Below are 20437 nucleotides of genomic sequence, written 5' to 3'. Positions count from 1 at the left end.
TTCTCTCCACTAAAAATGCTTCTTGCTTACATTTCTAAATATCAGCTTCTCATTTTCACTCTCAAATCTTTTCACAGCTGCTCAGGGAGGGGCAGAAGCTACATGATAATCCCAAATTTTTAGCAGCTTCTTTTCACATTGTTCCAAATATATCACACACGAGGCTTCGTGAGGCCTGTGCTGAGCAAAGCACAGACAGCACAGAAGCGGCAGACAGGGGAGAGGCCGATCCAGGAATGCAGGGGTACTGGTTACTGAATACTCACAGCATTAAAGCAAGATTTAAACAAGAAAAACAAAACAAACAAACAAACAACAACAAACTATCAGCAGGACAGAGTCTGACTGGAAAGTATTCAACAAGTTTCATAGCTATTACTTAAAAGCTACCCTTTCTTTTGAAGTATACAAAGTACGCAATCCACTTCTTACCTTCCTCTTCATCATCCTCTGGAGGAGAAGGAATCATCGAGCCCTGCGACCCAGACTGGGGCAGGCGAAGAGAAGGGCTTGCTGTAGTTTTTCTTCTCTCCCTCTCTGATTCACTTTCTAGACACACAACTTCATACAGCGTGTCGGAGTTATTCTTTCTGTCCTTTTGCTTTATCTAGGAAAAAAGAAGTTTCCTTTTACCAAGAAAAGGTATACAAATCTCCATATTACTTCATAAGGCTCTACCTCCTCTTTTTAGAATAGGAGAGCTGAGACAGAAACAATTTTCATCACATTCTGCAGTGAAAAACATTCAATCTGTGCAGCACCCTCAATGCATCATGCCAGCCTGTAAATGTTCCCATTCCTAACGTTGTGTAACAAACCCTAAGCATACTTTCATACCTTTCAAATGCAGTCTAATTTCTCTTTTCTAACTTTCTGGGCATACTGGCAGGAGCAAAGGGAGAATTCTAATAAGAATTGTTCACATTTAGTTTCCCAACATGACGATGTCCTTAGCAATGCCTCCAAGTCAGCTAGCTGTGCATATGTATTGCTGTGGACAATACAGGCACACAAACTGGTGGGTCCCCAGGTTTATTACACGGACCTGTTTCATCCTTAATTTTCAATGTTTCACACCTTCCTTTCTTTTGAAATGAAGGTCTTTCTCTGTGAAATTGTTTCAAATTTTTGATGCAGTCCAAGAATTTTATTTTTTTTTTGTCATAAAGTAATAAAACGGAAAATAGAAAAGGAAAGGTGAAGAAAAGAGGAAGATAAGATTTATAATCATTAAGCTCCCTGTGCTCAATTTTATCCCTTGTAGTACTTAAAATGAAGAGAAACGCATCAAAACTAAACAGGACTAAATCACTAAATGTACTCTGAGAAAATAAAATCCCTCTGCTTTCACCATTTCCGAATAAAGAAACACTGCCAAAGTAAGATAAGCCAATTCTACACAGCTGTATTTTAATAGGCTAATCATGACTCCATAGAAACAGGTTTCCCTTCCAGGCTTATCAGGCAGTACATTCTATATTTGTTGCTTCCACTATGAATTTTGATAATCTTCCATTAGTAAACACTGGAAGTTGGACAGCCTGACAGTGCCTGTGGAAAAAAGAGAATCAGCTAAGATAAGTCACAATGCCTGTGAATTTGGTGAGACAAAAGATACAGAATTAGCTAAGTAAGATAAACTTCCTTTAAACTACCAATCCGAGAAGGTGTCTGCTGGAGGTAGTAAATTATTTATAGTTCAGCAGCCTTATCAGCTCAACATCTCCATGCTACACCTCACAAACGTTCCAAGTAAAAAGACTGATCTCAATCACAAAGATTTTTTCCACCTTACGTTTTGAAGGAAATTTTGAAGGAAAGTGTCCAAAATATTTATTCATATTTTACATAAAAGATAGGACATACCCAAAAAACGAATCCTTAGCAAACCTCATCTTTGTTACTACCAAGAAATAATGCCACTATGTGCTAGCACTGTAAGACAAGTGCACACACAGACACGAAAAAAAGCTCACAAAAGCATCTTATTTCATTCAAAACGTCTTTAAAAAAAAAGAATACTTATCAAGAAATCAGATGGACTCCAACCTTGCTTTTTCGAGATTCACTCAGAATTATTAAACCTTGAGAGAGTACATACACCCACACAGATGTTTGCTTCTATCTTTCAATTCCTTTAAACAGGACTTTCAGTTCAGAACAGTGATTTCTAAAGCAGGAGAACTTCAAGTACATCATCTCCTTAGTAATGTGGACCTTCAACTTTCCAGACTTATTTTGAGACTAAGTTATTGCCTTGTATTGTTATTATGAATATTATAGACAGAAATATCCTTTCCTTTTTAGTAGATACGGTTAAAAAAAAAAGTTGGAAGAAACAGTAAAAATTTTTAACAAGTTCTAGGGATTTTTTGTGGTTGCTTAGATTTTTTTTTTCCCCCAGGGGAAACTTGGGGTATGTGTGAAATCTCTGCTCTCAACCATGTACAAGTGGGAAAAGAGACTTTCACATATGTCTTTTTCCCCCCCTAATTTCAGGTGGATGTTTGCTCATAAAAAGAAAAGTTTAGTTTGTATGATAAAATAATTTTAGTGTCATATCAGATAGCATGTCACCAGGACTATGTTAAAAGCTTTTTCTCCCCCATTAACCCTTTATTTTACATGTTTGCCCTATGTAACCCAAACACAATCAACTCTTGGCACAGCATTGGACTGCAGATAAATCCTCTGTTCCTTTTATTTTTGAGGTTTTGCTGGAAAATCCATAAGCCTATGTATAACTTCACAGCCTCATCAAAGCTGTCAAAATTTGCTTTGAAATGAAGACACCCAGCTCTTTATGGGAAGTTTAGATAACCAGCAACAATTAGTGTGATGATTTTAGCTTTTCTAAAAAACGAAGACCATTTATTACATCTCTATTTCAGGAGAAAAATGCTGAAATATAAACATTATATTAGCAAGGGTTTTACCAATCCCAGGGAGAAACAACCGTAGTGAAATTTTGATCTGCTAACAGGCACCAGTAAATACAATTCTTTATCTTCAATGCATTTGCATTTATTCAGCATTACACCGTAAGTTTACCTCTCAAGTTCCCAAACAATATAATTGACTGCACCACAATTAACCTTGAAAATCAACCCAGCAAAATCCCAAATTAACTGTAGATTATTGTTTTTCAAAGTGTTACCTGTTTCAATTTTAGGAAAAAATTTTCAGTCGAGCTACGTTTGCTGAAGGGCCAGAACAATCTCTCGTTAGGTGAGCAAACTCTGACTTTAGTCTCCAGAATGAATCGAACAGGTTCCTGAACCTCAGTTATGACCAAATCCACAGCTGTAGTCATGAAAAGTACTTTATCTAGAGAGAAGAACCAAAGCAATAGTATTAAGAGAAATATTTCAAACAAAGTACTCTGTAATCTCTTTCCTAGTAACATGAAAGTACAGAGTAAACTTTTTTTTCAGAATTCTATTTTTTTTGCGTAGATTAACATCTTCAAAACCCAGAAGTTTCAAAGAAGATGGAACAGGAAAATACAGTGACTGCACACTACTCATTAGGGAGTAAGCATATTTAAATCTTCAAGCCAAGAAAATGATCTTGTTAAAGAGAACAAATATTTTTGGTTTTCAAATCCCACTGAAATGTATCGGAAGTTTGTGGGTATCAAGGTTTTGATTTGTATATTAATGCCACAGCGCAGATTTCTTGCCACCTAGCCTAATTACATTTTATCTGTTTTTGAAAATAAGTTACTTAAGTCCCACCGTACTAAACAGTGTTTAAGACCACTTCAGCTGCGCGATTTAGTACATTGGCTATATAATATGATGCTCCAAAAGGAGGCAACTGGACCCAGAGACTTATGAGATCTCTTCCGGTGCTAAATAATAAATGATGTCCTTTAGGTAGGATGGCATCTCATCGAGCAGCAGACTGTACCCAGCTGTACCAACCAGCTGACTTTTATGACTCTGCTCAGTCAATTCCCAAGAACTTCCCCAACCATCGGTACCTACCTGTGACAGGATTAAAAAGATGATCAGTCAGCTGACATCTTAACAACAATGACAGATCTGTTTCAGATCTCTTCTTGGGGTACAGTTGTTCTTACAAGGGATTATTGCTAAACACAGGACTTTTCTTCTAGCCTTCTATTTTGTTTCTGAGAGTATATTACACACTATGAAGAAAGTTTTTTTTTGCAGGATTCATCTTAAAAGAAAGGAGAATTGAGCCAATGCTCCCTAGATAAGTCATCTGCCCTAACTAGGAATAAAATCTGGCAAGGTTCATACCTTTTGGTGTTTCTTCATTTACAAACTGGAAGTGTGGAGATTTTTGATTCCAGCTCCCAGTGATCACGTATGATTTCCCATCAGAACTTTTACCCATGGACTCCTGTAAACAAGGAATTTTATGCAACTTTATTTAAGTCACAAGAACCTCTACATTACAAGAGTCTCAGCTGCATAAAACAGCTCCTGCACTAGCTAGAGAAGGGCAAGCATGTGTAGTCCATTTTACGTAGTCCTGTAACAGAGATCATCTCTGAAGGTAAGAGCAGAGTTCCCATAGAGTCTTTGCTCCTTTGCTGAAGACACAAAAAGGCCAACTACTGATAACTGTTCTGTGTGTGTGTAGTACGAACATCTGTCTAGTGACACCTGAAGATCAATAGCTCATTTTGGAGGTGGCTATTTGACAGCAACTTTAAGCTCACCAAGCTGTAGGTGCAAGTACACCAGTTCCCCAAGTTTCACAGGTTTTGCTCTTTCTTTTTTTATTTTTCCCCTGTTGCTGCTGTTGTTTGGGGAAAAAAAAATCAAAAACAAATAAAAGCTTTTCAAACTTCTTTTAAAGTTCTTTTTCTGGAAAATCCAAGGCAATCCAGTTATTCTGGCCTCATTTTGCATCATGAGTCTCTGAATGACAGCTGCCTGACTGGCAAAGCATTTAAACACATAAAGCTTTAATCACGCACTTAAGGAATGTAGTTCATTGCTTTTAAAAGAACAAAATAAACCAGAACACTGTCCTACAAGCTACTGAACTTGTAAACTTGGCAGATGTTTCACATCAACATCCCTCTACTTCGCTATCATGTTTTAATAAACTAGCTGTGTTTTATTTTATCCTAAATAGCTATTTTATAAAAGTAAATTTTACTCTAAAACATCTTGAGATCCAGCTTCATTCAGCAAACAAAACATGTTGCTCAGCTATTAGGAACCGAGTCAGTATTTTATCTTTAGTGTTCAGTGTATCTGTCTTCCTATCAACCTTATTTTCTGAGCAACTCAAAGCCTGGTAAAAAGTAAAATCATTCATGAAGTATGGGATCATTTTGGGTGGTCACTACTGCAATAAGTATGTACTTCATAAACACTAACCAAGTTTGTTTTTACAACACACTAGTGAAGTCAGACTATTTCTAACATCATTTTATAGATGAAAAAGTGAGTTGTAATAACAAAGCACCCACTAATTCTCAGAGTTATAAGTGAAGCTCTCAGGCCTTGATTTTTACAGCAGTAAGTATGCTGTAAAACTTTATAAGTTCAAGGCACAACTCTTCAATATTCAGTACTTCCAAAATAAAATGTATCATGGAATGGCTCAGTTGGAAGGGACCTTAAAGATCATCTAAATCCGCCCCCCCCATAGACGGGGATGCTTGCATGTTTCTTATTCCAGGCCCCTAAACAAGAACGGTCATGGCTGACTGCAAAATTGGGCAACTCCCTTGACCAACATTATGTCATGTCATATAACTCTGTAGCAGTAGTGATTCATCCCAGTTTCACAGGGCTACACTCAAGAGCATACACTACAGCATCAACCCAAAACAACAAGTCTGCCTAAGAAGCTCAATCTTTTCTGTCTATCCTGAGATCACAAGCAATTGTAATAGAAGTTGTTATAGAATTTTGTTAACAAGAGATCCTTACCAAATCTAAAAGGTGCATGTCACCACTCCGAACATCTTTCCCACGGCTCAGGAGGAGGCCAAAACATCTGCAAAACCAGACAAAAAATTAACCTGCAAAAATTACTACTTATGAACAAACCATTAGCATTCCTTATCCTTATTCTTTATTCTGTCATACACCACAAGCAGCCCATGAATGCAGTAACAAATGTCAACAACTCTTGACATTTGAGAGTAGTATCAAGCATGTACACCAAAACAATGTTAAGCCAATATTGAAAATGTCAAGAAAGATTTCATGAACATATTTACAGTGTGATTGTATCCTGCCTGCAGTTGCCTCCAAACAAAGATAACTGTTTGTCAAACAGACTCTGCTCATGATCCCTATCCTGTAGGTAGGGCAACACTGCCACCATTTCTCTTCCCTTATTTTATTTTATTTTTGTTGTTGTTTTGTTCTGGTTTGATACATATTTGCATACAATTTAACCTTTTAACAGACAAGAATCAGGAAATTCTACATGAAGTGCATGGACCTGTCTTCTACGGGTTTAATTTGGAAAGACCTTTGGCCCACAGAGATATTCCACTTCGTCCTCTGGTTTACCACACTTTCTGAAGTTCCTACATTTTGTGTCAGACTGTAGAGTCTGGCAGAAGATGCATCTTTTCTCTGTATTGTGAGCAGCGCAAAACTCTGGCAGTAATCAAAAATTGCTAGTTTATTTCCAAGCAGCAAAAGATTTGAAGTCTGAACTCTCCACTCCCTACACAGGTGCTTCATGTTCTAGAATTCCACACTGCAGCAGATTCAAAGTGTACGTACCAAGATATTCTCAGATGCAACTGAGAAAAAAGGAAAGCAAAATAACTTTAAATAATTCAGTCACTGATTACAGCCTCTGCATTTTAGACATATTGACCATTTAAAACGGAAATAGTACATTTTTATACAAAGTTTTTGAATGGGCTAGAGTAGATACGACACTGACTCAACAATCAGATCCATGCAGATTCCACTGCACCTGCATTGTGCCCTGCCACACACGTGTTGAACAAACCAACGAAATCTTCCGCACAATCCCGCTCAACACAGAGGTGTTGAACTAAATTACATAAACAGAGTATTCGTGGAACAGGCAGTAAGCTGCTGCCTCAGAAGAAAGAGCACAAAACATCAATTAAAGATATATTTTTTTAAATCAATAAAATTACCTCTCAATAGCAAGTTCCTTATTAGTTGTCTGTTGGACGTAAATCACTATCTTCTTATCAATTCCTTGGCGGAGTTTAAAGCATTGCCTGTCCTTGTCTTTGGGAACTGCGCTGTTATTTACCAGAAAAGGAAAAAAAATAAAATAAAATTCTCAGAGCATCATTTAACTGTATTCCTTTTATGCATTAAAAACAGCATCACACACTCGGTGAAGCCAGCTTCTTACACTAAAGCACTTAAGACCTTTCTTCCTTGCACACTGCTAACAGTTACTTGGAAGCAATAGCCACATAATAGGTGTCGGTATTTTATCGCAATTAGGTGAAACTTTCAAAATAAAAACTGTATTTTTTTATATTGCTTGGCTTATTCTTGTGAGACCTCCAGCAGCATTTAAAAAAAGTTTCCAAATACTGACTCCCCATATAACATGGGATTATCATCTGTTAATTGCTTACAAGCGGCAGCGCATCACTTTCTTTCACAAGGGAGATGAGCACTGGGGCACGTGATAAGTCAACAAGTCAGGAGAACATTATGATCTTTAGGCCATTTTTTGTACTCTTTTTCAAGAGAGAGCACCTTCTCCTAAATGCTACCAAAAGCAGTGATAGTGCACTGTGGTGGGCAAACCTAGAATTATATTTCCATCCCAATATTGACGGTAAAACCTTAGCATCTGTATTCTCTACTGAGCAGCACAGTCACAGTAAAAGCTCAACAGATTGAGACTGTTGGGTTTGGACTTTCTTTCAAGACATCCACATGCTCACTTTTCCCTTGGACATAAAAATATTCTTTATTTTAGTTCAGACTTCTCAAGCTAAGTATTGTGACCCCTGAGAGCTGCAAAATGGGATATGCAGTATTGCCCGTAGTTTAACAACTCCAAAAGAATTTGGGTTTATTTTCTGACAGCAGGTGCTTACCCAGGGAACAGCAGACTACCTTTAACTGGAGTACTCCGGAGTTTTGTCTTGGAGCAGGACAGTGGATTTACACTTACGGCCAGTACATGCAGTCTGAGCTCATGTTCCCAGTATGACAGAAATGCACCACTACTATTGACCCATGGTGAGCAATGATGGTAAATGAACCAGGACAGGCTCATCTCTGATAGCAGACCAGTTATGTGAAAGAGTTCTCTTACTTTCCACGTGAGTATGGGTCTGCACTTGAAGGGTCATACAAGGATTAGTGTCAAACAACTAAAGCTAGCTGAATTAAAGCTAAAGCTAGCTTAAATTAAAACCTTTACAGTACACCCAATGTAGGTAGGACAAAAAGTCACTTCTCTTTATTTTCTGTAGAACGGGTACATAGCTTATAAACAAATGCCCTGTTCCACCCCTAAAGCAACAGAACTGTTGCGGCTGAAGAGATCTTTAGGCATCTCTCCACAGCAAAAGCTGAGGTTCAGTGCAGTCCATGCTGGCGTACCTGAGCTGGCTATGACTGAAGCAGCTCTTGGCAGCATGGTTTCTGAAAACCACTGCCAGCGCCAAATCCTAGGGACGGCTTACACCACCTGCACAGCTGTGACTACACTGTTACTGGTACCAGGCCAGCGAGCCTGAACATCACCTAGAGTACCGCTGTGTGCTGCAGCCACGCACCCTGGCAGCTGCTGCTGCTGCGCCCAAGAACCATCAGTATCTTTCATACTCAGGCTCTGAGCTAAACCATTTTTCTGTTGCTAGCACATGAGCAGTCTTTTGGATTGTCTACAATGGAAGGTGCTGAATAAATATTGGATTATTAGATGTGATTTATTTATTTATTTAATAAATAAAGCATGAGCTGGATGCAAATCCAAGAGGAGAAACATTGCTGAAGCTGTGGCTAGGAGCCAATGTTCTCAACAAGTCAGAGTATTTGGCAGACATGTTGTACTGTAATAAAGACACTTCAGCAATTACAGAACACTATAAATGGTTACATAAAATATCTAAGGGCACTGTGTATAGGCAAAGCAGAAAAAAAACTTCTAGCAAAAAATTTAAAAAGTCTTTTTAGAAACCAAGGTTATCCATTAGCAGACTTCACACGAAAATGGCACTAACTAAAACAATGTGAAAAGCTGCTCTAACACCCTCACCCTATACCACTTGCCATAGCACCTGGATCAAGAAACAAACAAACCTACCTGGGAAAAGATTTATGGTATTTTGAGAACTGGGTCAAAAAACAAAAACATTCAGAAACAGAAGCAACATTTGTTTGTAAAGCTTTTTTGATACAGACAAGGAAGCACTATTTTACAGATCAGAACAAGTGAGTATTTCAAATAAATGGATCACAGCAAAACTAAGGAGAATCAATATTGGTGATTTTTTATAATAAATTTAATTTCTGCCTTCTTTTCTGCTTTCAATAACTAATATACAGATCAGCCCTAGGAAATCACAGGGAAATAGATAAGGATGACCAATTTAGCCTTCCTAAGCTTAAAAATGCATGATGTAACTAAAAGTTGCAAGCATGAGGGGAAAATAAGGAAAGCTGGGTTCTTCCTAGGATAAAAAATAACAGCACGTCTACACAGGCCATGTCATTCAAGACATTTACCTTTACTAAGCAGCACTGGAAGATCAAATGTTGGACTAGATGATCTTAGAGGTCTTTTCCAACCTGAATGATTCTATGATTCTATGATTTCGGCTTGGACTACTCAGCTGAACGCAACTTAAAACACATTGCACAGAAAAGGTTTTAAAGACAAAAGAAGAACACAAAATAGAAACAGCACGTTGCAGGTAGCATCAGGTTCAAATGAATGAAGAATCTATACCTGAAATAACCTTTGCCATCGTCTTCTTTGATTTCCAGCGACACAGAGAAGGTGAAAATATCACTGTCTGGAGTCTGTGGGGTGGCGATGGCTGAGAGTGGAGTTTGTTTGGCGGAACGACGGAAGGCAGTGGCAAAGCTGTACAGTATTCGGCTCACCTGCATTTAGACAGCACCAAAGAAAGTTCAGAAAGATACAGGTATGCAGAATGTAGCAGCTGAAAACCTACCTGAACTTTCACTATATAACACAATGAGAAATAAAGATGCTGGCAGCTTTAGCATCTAACTGTTTTTCTACACTTTTTTAAAGAATAAACCATTAAACGTGTTCTCATTTCATATCCAAAATTTCTAAAATTATCTTAACTTGGGGTATAAAAGAAACAAAAAGTCATGAACTGAATTACTTCTGAAGTGCCTGACATAATTCTGCTCTATCTCAGTAATAACTTTTACGTTTACATAATAATTATTTGACAAAAAGATTCAACTTACAGCCTCTTGGATTTCACATCGGAAGACATGAATCCTAAAGAGTTCTGCATTGTAGTGGCTTTCAGTGAAAGCAAAGCAATCACTTTCAGGGGTTCCATCATGCCCTCGTACACAGAAAAGGATTTTATAGATTGGATAATTTGCGATTTCTGTGTTTGTCTGAGGATCTAAAAGTCTGTTAAAAGAGAGAGAGAGATTGGATAATTTGCGCTTTCTGTGTTTGTCTGAGAATCTAGAAGTCTGGGGGGCAGGGAGAGAGAGAGAGAGAGAGAGAGAACCTGCACCTTTAGAAGAATTATTTCAGCCAGCCAATAACTTGCAAGCCTCAACAATTTCATAGCTACTGGAGAATGTACGTCATGAATAAAATAACTAATATACAGCAGTGGATAGCCTCATCCCTGTTAAGCCTAATGTACCAGCAATATTCCAGCCCTACAGACTAAATACTTCTCAGGCTATTTCCAAAGTGTTCATCAATAACCACTCCCACTGTAGCTTTTGGGACACCCTGGATCATCACAGTATTTCATACTGATTCTTGGGCAAAAAAATGTCTTTAGGAAACAAAATCAAAGCATCACTTTCGACAGATCTCTTTAAAATCCACTTTTTCCACTAAAAGAAATGCTAAGTTGCTCATGACTCCTCACAGATAAATTGGTAAATTGTTTCTTTTGCTAAAAGAAAGTAATATTAAATGCACAAAGTCAGAGTACGCTTGAATTAGCTTTGTACCTCACTGTTCCTTCAGAGACATTAGGCACTGACAGAGTCACATCTAAAGAAATCTGGCACTGGCTTCGTAAGATGCACATCATTCTGAGGGCTTCCACTTCACTCCGAGGAGCATTCACAGAGGCACAGCCTAAGTAGGTGAGCTTGCTAAACACCACACTGTCCTCATCAGTCACAGGTGTAAAAGGGCTCAAATCCTCACAGTCTAGGGTAAGACACAAAGTTGAACATAAGAAGCAAGACTAGGTTTACAGCAGTAAATTATCAGAGACTGACTAACTGCATGCAAAAAGTGACTAAGAAACATATTATAGAAAGTCAGGTCAGGCCAAAATACTACAGCAAAACCTGCCTGAAAGGAAGTTACTGATTGCTAACATTGCTACCCAAACTCTATAATCACTTCACTCAGACACCTTTTCAATATGAGTGCACCAATTTTCACTACAGCAATAAGATGCATAGACAAACTAAACAAATTAGTATTTTATACAGCCAGACAAATAACCATAGTATTTTTGCACAAGGCCAGTACAGCAAGTGTTTTCAGAAGAGACAATGTTTCAGCATATGGTAACTCTTGCATCACATAACCTGCACTAGGTGATTATAGTGGGAGAAATGGGGAAAGGTAGACGGACACACCTGTACCTAAATCCTCCTTCCTTTCCCCAGATAAAGCTAGTTCAGAAGATACCACCAGGCATTCCCCATTTTTTTCTAACCTCCCTGGGATGGTTTCACCGGCAAACTCATTTCTGGTTTCTGGAGTCCTGCCACCGACACTGGGTTAATGGTAGAAGATGCTGAAGCTTCAAGGACAACGGGTTCTTCCCCATCGCCATCAGTCCTAATTTCTTCTCCATGGTCCCGGTCACTTGACTGATCTTCTATGGGTGGATCCATCAGCACGTCCTCAAGTTCCCTCTGCAGCTGCTGTTCGCTTCCATTCCCCACAATCTAAGAGCACAAACAGAGTTGGGACACACACACAAGAAAAAAGACGGTTCAAATGAAAAAGAAAAAAAAGAAAAAAAAAAACAACCACCACCTTTGGGGTACGTGGTCATTCATATGGCTGCCTCCATCAACCAAAACAGCAGTTAACAAATTTCATCTAGTTACAACCGTAAACACAAATTGCAATGAGAAAACGTTCACCAGTTCAGATTCTATCCCCCTCACTTTAACAAACTAACAAAGGGAGCTCAAAGCAGGAATTTTCTAGTACTACAAAGACTAGCTTATGGCAGAGGAAACTCAGAGAAGTCCACAGTTCACTGGTCTATTACAATTCTCAGAATAGTACCAGGAAGGACCAAATATAGTTAATATGCAACGTGGCTCATGGGGAAGATAGCAAGGTTCCACAGGAAGAGAAGAATCTGGAACAAGATGATGCCACCATGCTGAGGAGCAGTGTTGGTTTATTTCCTAGCACTCATCTGCAGCCTGACCTTGCATTTGCTGAAGTTAACAGGAAAGAGTGCAGCAGCCCAGGTGGTGCGAAATTAGGTCCTAAGCTAGAAAGAGGATGAAGATATTAAGTGCTACTGTTTTTGTTCGTTTTTTTTGATTGGTTGGTGTATTGTGGTTTTTTTGTTTGTTTGTTTTTTAGTTTGTAGGCAATATGCAGGGAACTATTCATGTTCACTGAAGAGAGAGAGAAAGAACTGGAATTCCTGCACTACCTCCTGTTGACAAAGACAATCCAACTCTATTGTTCTCTAGTCACATCTGGGCAGAGATGTTCAATTTTTGTGCAAAAAGACCAAAGAGGCTCCAGATATACGAGGTTCTGTCCCTTATGAAAGATCAGCATAGGCTGTAGCAACAGTGGGCTACACTAACAGCAGCATAGGCAGCAGACACAGGGATGTGGCTTTCTCCTCTGCTCAGCTCTCCTAAGACCACATCTAGAAGGCCACATCCAGTTTCGGATTCCCCAGTGCAAGAAAGATACCCGTGAGCTGCAGCAGGTCCCAGAGAGGGCCACCAGGTTGGACAGGGAGCACTTGCTCTACAAGGAGAGGCTGAGGGAGCTGGGCTTGCTCAGCCTGAAGGAGAAAAGGCTTTGGGGGTCCCCAACAGCAGCCTTCCATAGCTGCAAGGGATGAGAGAACCAGGCTCTTCACAGTGCTGCACAGCAGGAGAAGGAGAGAAAGTGGCATAAACAGCAAGATGTTCCACCTGGATAGCGGGAAACATTCCTTCACCATGAGGACAGTAACACATCGAATCGTGTCACCCAGAGACGCTGTGCAGTCTCCATCCTTGGAGGTTTTCAAGACCTGACTGGGTGACAGCTACGACAACCTAACCTGGTCTGACGCCACACTGCATGCTGCTTTGAACAGGAGGCTGGACCTGAGGCCTCCTGAGGTCCCTTCCAACCTGACCCGGAGACCTGTGCTCTGAGCAGTCTTCCACAAGCAGTCTTGGTCAGAAACAGGCACTGTAGCAAGCGATCCAGCTGGAAGGATGCAAACATTTCTGTCCCAATGAACAGGAGCTCTTTAAGAGCTTGCGTACTGAAGTCACATAAATGCAGGACACCAGCCACAGCAGTAGGACCCTGCGTTACTGCGTTCCTGCAGTTCCACAGAAATCACAGAATGGCCAAGGTTGGAAGGGACCACTGAAGATCATCTGGTCCAACCCCCCTGCCAAGCAGGATCACCCGGAGCACGTTGTGCAGGATGGCATCCAGGTGGGTTTTGAGTATCTCCAGAGAAGGAGACTCCACAACGTCCCTGGGCAGCCTGTTCCAGTGCTCTGTCACCCACCCAGTAAACCTCTAATTTCAGGAAGCTCCCAGATACTGGATCTAAGGAAACGCTTTGCCCATTCCTCTGCAACTAATAGGAAGTGAGTGATGCTTTACACGGTTTAGAAATTAAGCACGGAAATGGAGTTTACTGGAAGTATTTTACCAGATGGCAGCCAGAGCAACGCACCTGATTCCAACACTTCAGCTGCTGGCTGCTGGTTATTGTTGTTGGCACCAAAACTCACCCTACAAGCAGATACGCATTTCTATGGCCTTATGTTTCCCTAAGCTTATTGACTTAGGGCGCTACATGCAAGCTAATAAAATCCAAATTGTGCAACCACCTAAAAAGACTGCAAGACAAACCTTATTAAAGAAAATCTGTGTTCTTTCTTTTCTCTTTAAAATAAGATAGTAAAAAAAAAAAAAAAAGGAAATGGTTAAAAGCAGGAGGAAGAATGCAGGGCAAACAGACGTCTACCCATAACACAATCTCAGTATTAAAGCAAACTCCATCTGCCTCAAAACCCGCATTTCATCATAGAAAAATAAATTATCTTAAAAGTATCTGAAACAATGGACAAGGTTCTCATACTTTAACAATAAATAAATAAATAAATAAACACTTTAAAAAACAATGAACATTTATCCTCCTGAAGCTGATGCTCAAACAGAAACTAACTTCCTAGTACGGATTAAAACGTATTGACGTGCTATCTGGGATCACCTGCCAAGAGTAGAACAGAGGAACTGCTTTCCTCGACTGTAAACACACAGAAGCACCTGTAACCTGTAGCTAGTTACAAATACGGATTCACATTCCCCCCCACTAATGTCAGTATTCTTTTCTGTGATTCATCACAGAAGCAATGAAAAAACCTTGTGCAAGCATGTGGTCAAAGACATAATCTCTGTAAGTATCAAGTTTATTATTCAGGTTTGTGCAGGCTTTCCTCAGAAAGATGACGACGATGATGGAAGATGCTACATGTTGGTTTACTGCACCCTGTTTATATGGCTTGCAACAAAATATAATGAATCAATTAGAGAGTTCCACCAGTCCCGTTAACGCCTGTAACTTCTATTTTACAGGACGGGTATTCTAAGGAACAGGAATTCAAAATTCTGGCACAAACCTGCTCCTCACATGCTTTTGTTCACAAGGATTAAACAGACTACAGTTTGGGGAGGGATGGTGGGGAATTTATATCCAAAGAGAATTAAATATTGTAATGGCCTTAACATAAAACGCAGGTGAAAAAAGTTCCATTCCATCAGGCTTACAAGACAGAGAACTCTGAATGCTGACCTACTGTATTTGGTACAACAAATTGTATTAAAAAACTATACCTCGATACTGCTCTATAAAACATGATCTAAAAAGTTCATGAAAGCAGCAGGGACAGGTAAAACGTGAGTCCAGGTTGTTTACAGCGTGACAGTAAACAGGCACAGGAAAAAGAAGAAAGGGCTAGGGGAGATTTACCTAAAATGCAAAGTAACCAACAAGCAACAAAACTCGACTCCGAGGCACTGCTTGGATCCAATTTAATATTTAAGCTATGTAAAGACAAGCAAAATCACTGCCTGCTTCCATATATTTTAAGATCCAAGGTAAGTCTAGATTTAACTGTTCTAACAAAAACATAGATAAGTAGACAAAAATAATACAACAACATACATGTGAAGCCCACAGCATCAGCAGAGAGCAGCACAGCCCACTGAGGAGACTCTATCTAGCAAATATTCTAAAAACTCCAAATCCTCATTTAAAAAGTAACTCAAAATGCCTCCAAGAAGGCCTTCCTTCTCAAGCCAGGCACTACTTTCCAAAAACAACTCTAAAAGCAACATCAGTGACACTTCTGGACTGGAGGCCTTCTGTTCTCACAGCCTAGCAGCCAGTTGCAACAAAGGAGCTGCCCAAAGGAGACCTAACGTCCGAAGTACGGCCGACTTCGAGTGAAGCAGAGCCTCTTACGCAGCCGTAACAACCACCACCTCGTGGGGAAAGCGAACGTTAGGCGTAAACCTGTCTGAAGCTCTGCTGCAACCCCAAAACCGGTAAGATGCAGCAGGACAGAGTGCAGCAGAATCAAGGGCAGAAGGGGAGAAGAAACCAAGTGGATCTAACAAACGCCTTCACGTAGGTCCGCTTGAGACGGAAGAAAGAAACCATTTAGCCTAGACAGCGTTTCCTCCATTTCTCACAGCACTGAAAACTAGTTTGACTTAACTTTTAAATAGTATGCAGCCTCCTTCAAAACTTCCTTCACAACAACACAAAGGATCTATTAGAAGTGTAGTTTATTCCCTTCTCCTTACTTATGCACTGCTGGCCTCTGCTGTCAGAGAACTTGAGGAGTTAGTGGGCTCCAGAAGCAAGGCTTTTGTAAATCCAGTTCAGTCCCACTCGCAGCAAGCAAAAGCAGACACAGAAATAATACTGGAAAGCAGAGACAGCTAGCAAATGATATTTCTGGAAACATATCAGTGACAAGCCTGTTCTGTAATTGTTGAATCATGTTTCTCTGTATAAAAAGGCAAAGAAAAAGTACAAATTACAACCAACTGAAGAAAAACATCACTATTCAAAAGAAATATTTATCTGTCTGGACTTGAGAAAGACCAAGAATAAAACTGTGCATTAGTTCAATTCACAGTGCTATTACTTACAGCACTATGTTAGCAAAAAATGCACAATGAAAGGCTCAGATTTGATCTACAAATCTGACAGCCTACTGCATTCAGCCAACACAAGCCTAAACTTCTAGCACCATCGTCAGACTGCATTTAGCAAATGTTTTAGGATCCTCAAACTGCTCTTCTAAAGCAGCAGAAAAAAGACAAAAGCTCAAATACAAACCTCAACTTATTTTCTGCTTTTCTTGGTGGGCTCATCATGGCAAATGGGTTTTGACATCTACAATTTAACTTATTCTACATACCAAAGCAATTGCTTCTCCTTGAAGGACCCTTCTCCCTGTTTGTCCCTATGAAATGCATAACCTCATGCTCGTTTTGTAGTCACATTAATTTTCCATATACCACTGAAATACTTTTACCTATCACTGCGTCAGTACTTTTAACACACCTGACAACCTTCAAAACTCCATTTATCTATTCACAAACAGTTCAATAATACAGTAAAAGTGTCTACTGAATGGTTATCAGCAAACTAAAACCAAGAAGATATCAAGAACAAAGGTGCTTTCCGGGGCAGTATCTCTTTTCTTGCAGAACAGTACCAGAAGACAATTTGTGTCCTTAAGGCCAGCTAAAAGATCTTCCATTTCTGATGGTAATTGTTTTTACAACCTTAACCAGAAGAAAGGAGGTTAACAGGAAAATTCCTGCATGAGAGAACTTACACTGCGCACTGCCTGCTTATCTCAGGTGTTACGTTTCCACTAACCACGCCGACTGCAGCCACTAACAAAACAGCACGCACTCAAACGGCAGAATGTGGAAAGGCTCAAGGTGAATCACTCTGTTCAGGGATTGTGCTCAGTCTTGGCACCAAATTCATAAAGAAGCTTATCTTTAAGACCTGTGAAGCTCTGTCACATTCAGTGCCAAGCCAGGGAACAGCGTAACTTTCCTGCTGGCTGCTGATCAGCAGAGGCAGCAATGGTAACGGCCTTTCCTCATCAAGAGGAACAGCGTGCCTGCAGCCAGCATTGTGTAACTGCTTTGAAAGTAAACATGCAGAAAATTTTACTAGTAAGTTTCAGGAGTCAGTCTGAAATTGGTTAAGGATATTCTTCACAAATATCCATGTGCTTTAATGAAGATGGTTTCACATACGAGTCTCTTTAATGTCTTTGATTGTACTAAACAAGATACGTCCTGTCAAACTATCACAACGGGACAGCCACAACAAGGCAGTCATTAGACCAACAACAGACCAACAGCTCCCTCGTGGAGCAAGGAGTGTTGCAGACTAAGGCATTTCATGTTTCCAAACCTTCTTTGGGAATAACAAGATGAAATGAAAACTCTGGTAGACCGTGTCTATCTCCTGGGGTCTCAAATGATGTGTTTTGACTTCGGGAGCTGGACCACACACAACTACCACATAAGTATTCTCGAGGTAAGGAGCACTGTGGAGACTATTCTGAACTCTTAAGTACTTATAGCTGCTGGTACATGCAGAGTCTAGAAAGATAAGCATGAGGTTACAGTCTTCCAGCAGGTTTTACAGAACATCAGGCTGATTATTCAAGAAAATTTCAAACTTTTGTAGACTATCCTTCTATGATCTTCTGCAACTGCAATAAAATATAAGTGAACGTTTTTGCCAGACTAAATAAAAGATCTTGAGACTTATCTCACAGATTTAGCTGGAAGTCTTATGTAAAAGAAAACAGACCCTATAGTGGCCCATCTTGTGTGGGGCTCAAATCAATGCACAAAAAGCAAATACGGCCATTGGAGGTAAAAGCAAGATGAGCACAGACATCAAGAAATGTTCAGTAAAGTCTCTGTTCCAACTACTGCTAAGGAAAAGAGGAATATACAGTCTACCAGCAGAACACAATTTCTTATCATCTTTGAAGACACTATTTTGAAGACATAGATGTGACCGTAGGTTTCAGTTTCTTGCAGTGGTGGAATGTCTTTCCGTCTCCCACAAAGAACACACCAACTTGACTCGTTCTAGGAAACATCTGGTTTTGAACAGGTTAAAAAGACAGAATTCTGAGTGACCACCTTACTGGCGTCACTTTGCTTAAGGGCTGGTCAAATACATACTGGAATGAAAGATTTTCTTTAAGTAGACAAAAAAAGGAAAAAGAGTAACAAGGGTCTCTTTCCAGAACAGCACTTTTAAAAGCGAGAAGACGTCAATACCCTTCCAGGTCACACAAACCTACCCACGTAGGTTTGTATTCTCAGTTTCATGCCAAGTTGTTAGTTATAACTACACTTCTACGTTTCTTAAAGAGAACATTTCACATTGGGGAAAACTTTAATATATACTTTGAATTAACAGATACGTTCAAATCAAGCGTATGTTAATATTGCTTTCTACCTGAAATCTGTGAGGAAATCACAGTTCCAAGCTCTTGACAGTCTCTTTCATCCTAAGCACTTCATGAAGGATTAAGCGAAGTGGGAAAAAAAACCCCACAGGTAGTGATGGAGAAAGCTCTTACTCAAAACCTAATTATCACCTTTCACATCAGCAAAAGTAAAGCAGAAACTACTGGCAAAATCAATTCTTGAATAAGTTCTCCTTTCTGTCAAGTTTTCCACAATAAAGAAGTCCCTCTTTAAGCTCTTCTATGGTTAGTTAGGTTTAGAAGAATAGAGAACAAACTCAGATTACTGATTCTTACCTTCAGTCCTGTTTTTTCATCATCACTACCATTATTTGTAGATGGTGTTTCATCCCCTTGCCTGGAAACCAAGACAAAATCTTCACTGTTAAGAGTGGATACCGAGTCTGATGAGACACTGATTTTTCCAACAGAAGCCTTGTCATCCATGACTTAAAAAGGAAGTTCGACTCATGAATGAGATTAAATATTTTATAAACTCCTGAAAAACAAAAATCATAAAAATACTTATATAAAACTTCATGCTAAAATGCTCAAATGTTTCTTTACAGAAACCTGCTGACTAGTTAAAAAAAAGAAAAGGAAAGCAACACATCTGACAGCATAACCACGTTACAACTCTCCTGCCAGCGCACACTCATTGTCCTGCTTTGATTTTGCTAAGAAGCACACTGCTATTAGATCACTGGTTTCCACAGCTCACAGCTGGGACGTTAATAAACCTTTTTGCAGCATTTCATGATTGTGTCAGACACCACACACAGCACAAACCAGGCCCTCGGAGCACCTGCTACACCTGGTGACAAAGGACTTGTCTTAGGGCCGGAACTATTCAGTCCATTTACTTTCTTCAGAGAATTTGTCTGCCTTCATCTACGTTCCTGCAAAGTATTTCTGTAGCTACTGGAGCACGCTGCACGTACAGTCACATCCAACACCCCTCCCCGAAAAAAGAGTTAGATCCAACTCGTGACATTTTGCACTGAGGCTGCTCTAGAACCTTGGGCCGAACGGTATGCTGTGAATCTGTGCTGAATCTTCTGTACTGGAAGGAACAATAAAAGATTCCAAGAAGCAGGAAGAACAGCGTAGGCTGGATCAGTACTGAGAATCAGAGCCAAAAGAGAATTTTAAAAGCTGGAACTGGCACTGAGAGGCAGCTGAAGAAAGGAACAAAAGGTGAAGTTCAGCTGCACACCTTGAACTCTACAGCACAGGTTCTCAGAATCCGTGGCTCAAAACAGACTGCCGTGATAAAAACGGCTGATTAAATTTCCCAGAAACCCAATTACACCCTTATTGCGATGGCTTGGGTCTTTGCTTGCTCCCGAGCACGACCAAACCCAGAGGCCTTTTCAACCTCAAGCTCGGCCTTCCACCCGGGGAGCGCTGTCCCAACCTGGCTCCCAGCAGAGCAGCCAAACAACAAAGGCACCTGGCCTAGCCACAAGCACGGC

At 40.0% G+C, this 20437-nt stretch overlaps 1 protein-coding gene across 2 annotated transcripts in view; it reads right to left on the bottom strand.

Annotated features, from left to right (window-relative positions):
- RABGAP1 (RAB GTPase activating protein 1) overlaps positions 1–20437 on the bottom strand; it is a 71044-nt gene that overhangs the window by 45086 nt on the left and 5521 nt on the right. For both annotated transcript variants that reach the window (XM_083806965.1, XM_083806966.1), the window contains exons 2-11: positions 19260–19461; positions 11873–12107; positions 11148–11352; positions 10410–10584; positions 9913–10070; positions 7121–7231; positions 5922–5988; positions 4269–4371; positions 3158–3327; positions 433–607 (exon numbers count right to left, since the gene is read on the bottom strand). In XM_083806965.1, the coding sequence (XP_083663091.1) occupies positions 433–607; positions 3158–3327; positions 4269–4371; positions 5922–5988; positions 7121–7231; positions 9913–10070; positions 10410–10584; positions 11148–11352; positions 11873–12107; positions 19260–19409 (1549 nt within the window). In that variant the 5' untranslated portion in view covers positions 19410–19461. The remainder of the gene's footprint in view (positions 1–432; positions 608–3157; positions 3328–4268; positions 4372–5921; positions 5989–7120; positions 7232–9912; positions 10071–10409; positions 10585–11147; positions 11353–11872; positions 12108–19259; positions 19462–20437) is intronic.

Source organism: Anser anser, assembly GCF_964211835.1.
Source record: "Anser anser genome assembly, chromosome: 21".
Lineage (NCBI taxonomy): Eukaryota > Metazoa > Chordata > Aves > Anseriformes > Anatidae > Anser > Anser anser.
This window is presented reverse-complemented; position numbering and strand designations above follow the sequence as displayed.